Source organism: Carya illinoinensis, chromosome 2 (assembly GCF_018687715.1).
Source record: "Carya illinoinensis cultivar Pawnee chromosome 2, C.illinoinensisPawnee_v1, whole genome shotgun sequence".
Classification (NCBI taxonomy): domain Eukaryota; kingdom Viridiplantae; phylum Streptophyta; class Magnoliopsida; order Fagales; family Juglandaceae; genus Carya; species Carya illinoinensis.
In genome coordinates, this window is record NC_056753.1 from 7,138,299 (window position 1) to 7,142,934 (window position 4,636).

The 4,636-nt window shown below is 35.5% G+C and overlaps 1 protein-coding gene across 1 annotated transcript; it reads right to left on the reverse strand.

Moving 5' to 3' along the window:
* Positions 1-1,306: 1,306 nt before the first annotated feature.
* Positions 1,307-4,142, reverse strand: LOC122299427 (protein CURVATURE THYLAKOID 1A, chloroplastic-like). Its single transcript, XM_043109706.1, has 5 exons — positions 3,877-4,142; positions 2,940-3,034; positions 2,689-2,796; positions 2,384-2,455; positions 1,307-1,716 (listed from the first exon to the last, which is right to left on the reverse strand). The coding sequence occupies exons 1-5, from the start codon at positions 4,034-4,036 to the stop codon at positions 1,651-1,653; spliced, it is 501 nt and encodes a 166-aa protein (XP_042965640.1). The 5' UTR covers positions 4,037-4,142; the 3' UTR covers positions 1,307-1,650.
* Between the last annotated feature and the right edge of the window lie 494 nt (positions 4,143-4,636).

Consider the following 4,636-nt stretch of genomic DNA (forward strand, 5'->3'; position numbering starts at 1 on the left):
TTTGTGTTTAAGTGATGTTTGGAAAGGAAATTTGAGATGAGATGATTTGTGTACCCAAACAAGGGCTTACTCTCATTCTTAGTTTGCAAATTCTGACAACTCTTTTATGTAGATGATGAGATTCTCGATTGATATGATCTTAAGATGGTGAAGCATTTGTGGCTCTATCATGGAAATTTACTCGAAAGAATTACTTGAAGTCATCAGACACTTTTCAACTCTCTTCCAGGTTGACAAACATGATTCCTAATTTCTTGCTTCCCTCCATTTCTCAAGTATAAAGTCCCATGATTCTAAAATGAAAATTTGCCAAAGAACAAGATACTTGTATTCGGAAATTTTATGTAAAATGTTGGGATCAATTCAAGTTTCACATAATAATTTTACATGCTTAGAAAGAATTACCATCATTAAAAGACCAAACAAAGTTTCTTGAGAGAGTAGGACTTCAGACAGTCATGGCCGAAACCCAAGTCAAGACTAAGCAGATCTATCATACCTCTTGAAAGAAGCACTATTGCAAAATGAGACATCTCAAATCTCCTCAGCATTCTCAGCCAGTTGGCAAACAAGAAATGAGTCCCCATTAAAATTTAGCTAAAGTCACACCTAAGACTAGGCCTTGTTCACAGTAATGAAGTTTTCCAAAATGCACAAGATCCCTATTCTTACCTCGGTGAAGATTTTTAATCCCAGAGGAAAAGAATGTAACAAATAAGAATGTAGCAAGAAAATGAAGTCATCGATGCTATCCATGAAATAGTAAAATCTGACAAAATACTATTCATCAACAGTTTGTTGTCCCATGGTCGAAGTTGCCTCTAGTCTCATAAAATTTATATTTGCAAACTCCAATGTACGTTTCTCTTATATGATTATCTTATTGCGAAGTATGAATTATTTGTTTACCTACTTTACCTACATGTCTTTATATACTAATTATGGTGAAGATCAATCCGCATAACGACCATCCTGACTTAGAGATTCAATTATTTAAAAAAATAATAATTTTGCTTCCTGTCAGAACTGATCAATTCATTTGCATACATCTTTTGTCTTTTAGGGCTGCAATGGTCAACCTTAAAAAGCATTTGGAAGCAAAATTCAACATACAGAACTTAGAAGGTAAATCAACAGAGAAAATAATCATGTGGAGTTCCTCCACATTTTCTCCCACATTAAAAGACAACTTCAAACTAAAAAATCATTGCTCGTCTTAAAAGCATCAATGAGAATCGATGAATTAATCATTTAATTTGTATTCTAATACTCCTCTTTACATGTGAGTTGAAATGAAGTCAATACATCAAACTGAACCGTTTTTGTTATAATACCATGCTAAATCATAAATTGTCTCGAATCATTAAGAATAACAAAAATCAGAGAACCGATGATCATGTCTTTATCAGCCCCATGTTAAGTATGTAATCCATGCGTAAAGAGCTTATATAGCATAGCGGATGTAAGAGCTGCTACAATTGCATTGATCTAGAGCCGAACATAAAGCTGCCCAAGTCTTTCTTGATGAACAAAACATGGTAAACACAAGAGTAATTACGACTGATGGATAAGCTATTCTACAATACAGGATACAATTGCCTCTTGTACAAGAATTACATGATACCAATAGAAACACCAAACCGTATGAATTTATTCAGTTCCAGCAATCTTCTTCTTCAATTCTTCAATATCTGTAGCTAGTTCTTTTCTGCTTGACTGAAGAAAAAGAATGATATCATTTGTCAGCGAGAGGTGATTTTCTGCGCTAATGAAAGATAAAGCCGTTCAACAGCTACAGCATCATGAAAAATCACAGGCTTATCTTATATTTTTTATGATGAGGAACACCTGAACCATGTAAATGTAACATGTCTATTATCTGGTTAAACCTTGGATCCGTGTAGCCTGCTCACTTCACATAAATAAGTAAATTATCGGCTTTTTACCGATAGGACGTGATCCCTAGAAATAAATTGTTTGCACCCAAGGATTCAAACCTTAAACTTGGGGAAAACATCCCCCAAGACCAAAACCCTTACAACTTGAGCCAATCCCTAGTGATTGTTTGTCATAAAGAAAACATAAGATGTGCTGATAATAAGATGCCACATATTAAGCCCTCAGACAGGTTTTCGCATCCTCTGTATTCTTCTCCTTTGTTAAATTAGTTAAGATTTGAGACTGAGATTTTGTTCACCCAAATTAAGAATAAAATGATTAAAGCTCTAATTATTCAAAGGGAAAACAAATCCTGAGCAATAGATAATGGGCTGCATAAGGAATTAAAAAAAGTGCAACAGAGCCTATCTAATTGGGCCAAAAAGATACCAGAACAATCTGTGCAAATAAAATAAAGCAAGAAAAATGTTGTAGTCAGTTTTACCTTGAAGAGAAGGTAACGGTAGACAAACCATCCTGTGTATCCTAGTCCTACCAACTCCATAATCTTTGGAAGCTAGAAAAGAGGAGAAAATCATGTCAGGGTTGAATAAAATTTGAAATGAGAAAACATTTTTTGTCTTTTATGGAGAGAGAGAGAGAGAGAGAGAGAGAGAGAGAGAGGAGGCAAAAATAATTTTTATTTGCTGCAAAATTAATCAGCAAACTAAGGACCTGAATTGCATGAATCCTCAAGATACAATCCAATTTAAGAAAATGGAAGCACGTGTATCAAAAGAAAGGACCTACCAAAGGGACTGAATTGACGGCTCCAACTACAACTGCAGAAAGCCAAACGGCAACTATTGCCCCACCTCCATAGAGAAGTACTGTTGACTTGTTTTCAACTGCATCCCACTAATTATAAACAAAGAAGGAAACCATTTAATACCATGGCATTCTTTACTCAATCAAAAAAAGTATTATTAGTGACAAGGAAATGGTACGAAACAGGTCAAGTTTCTTCAGTAGTACAAATGCCAGCTTTGCTTCTTTCTCACCTTCTCCTTCAAGCCTGTGAAAAGCTCACCAGTGTCGAGAGACGTGTCTTCTGAAGAAGAGGCTCTGACCTGAAGCAGAGAAGACCTACGGGGCTCTGGATGAAAGTGGAACAAGAAAGTCAAGAATACAATTTAGACATTTTTAAACAATCCTTTTCAATTCTAGATACTTGGAAAGTTAGTTTTACAATACCAACTATTAATTCTTAAAAGTTAGACACAGAAAGCGCAAAAGCAACTCACCCTTCAAAAGCCCATTAACACTGCCTACTTTACAAGTCTTGCACACAATTTTATAAATGCGTTCCAAAAAAGAGTAGTATTGTGATGCACTGATGCTCTAATTTATTTTCAACCTTTGTTTACATATTGCAACATGGGCATTTAGGTTCTACTCCCTCATCATCTCGACACCTACCTTAGATAGTTAACTTGGATTGGCTTTTTAGATCTGTCCCATCTTGTAACCCACCGATGCCCGTTCCATCCACCAACTTATCTCCCACCACATTTACTTCAAATTTCTATCTTCTATAAACATTTTCGCTATCTCTAAACTACGCACACATTCAAAAAGCTGTGTTACTTCGTGAACCACTTCGTCACCCCTGAACTTATGACTTCCATGTCTTTAACCCTGCTTTTTGTAATGAAAAGCAAAACAAGATTTCATATAACTTCTCTAATCTTTTCACATTATTTAGATTACATAAATTGAGAACTTCAGTGGAGCCAACTAATTGTCATGAGACGAAGTTAGCCGGAGCCTTGGGATCATAATTTACCTCCAGTGCCCGATAATTAAACCCGTATCTCTAGCATAAGCTACGACCAACCACATAGCTACTCAAACAGGAAGAAAAACGGGTGGGGGATAAAATAAAATTAAAAATCACCCATTTATGATTTATGTACAAAGAAAATAATAAAGAAATACCTGAAAAGTGCTTAGTAGACGCGGTGAAAGCTGTGGAGGAAGAGCGAGGCGGGAGGTAAGGCAAGGCAGAGCAACGAACGGTGGGTTTGGTGGTGTGGAGGCGAGGGACTAAGACGGCGGTGTTAGAATAGGCAGTCGCATATGCTGGTGCTGCTGCCATTGATGATGATGACGATTGACTATCGAACAGCCAACGATATGTCTATCTCTATCCCCAAAACTTGATGGGCTATGCCGATGCGGTTCTGAGCCGCTGCCTCCAATTGCTGACTTTACTGGGGGATTTTCTTCACAGTTGGTTTGGTTATCCAGAGTGCGACACGTGGACAAACTCAGCTTTCTGATTGGTTGCTTCCCTATCTCATATCCACGATTGTGGCTCACTTTTCTTTTTGTAATTTTTTGGGTTTTATAATTACACTAAAAGTGCAAAAAGAGTTAACCTGTTCATGGACAAGTTGAATTTCGGTTCTTATCAATTTTATCGAGAGCATTTATTGAACTCAATTGCGACCCTAACGTGCTGTTTGGATTGAGCTTATTTCATTTTATTTTATTATTATATTTTTTAAAATTTTTACATAAAATATAATAAACAGTTTAATTTTTTTAAATATCAATTTAACATTTTCAAATTTTAAAATAATAATAATATTTTATTTAATTTTTATTTAAAACCATCTTATTTTATCCTATTATCCAATTATAAGTTGATAATTAGACAATTGTTTATAATTTTACTTTTTGTATAAGATAAATG

What these genes read in the sequence shown, in the direction of transcription:
- LOC122299427 (XM_043109706.1), bottom strand. Translation starts at nt 4,036, where the DNA reads ATGGCAGCAGCACCAGCATATGCGACTGCCTATTCTAACACCGCCGTC. An exon ending in TCACAGGCTTGAAGGAGAAG is followed by an intron (nt 2,797 to 2,939) that starts GTGAGAAAGAAG and finishes GTTTATAATTAG; the next exon opens with TGGGATGCAGTTGAAAACAA. An exon ending in ACCGTTACCTTCTCTTCAAG is followed by an intron (nt 1,717 to 2,383) that starts GTAAAACTGACT and finishes CTTTTTCTTCAG; the next exon opens with TCAAGCAGAAAAGAACTAGC.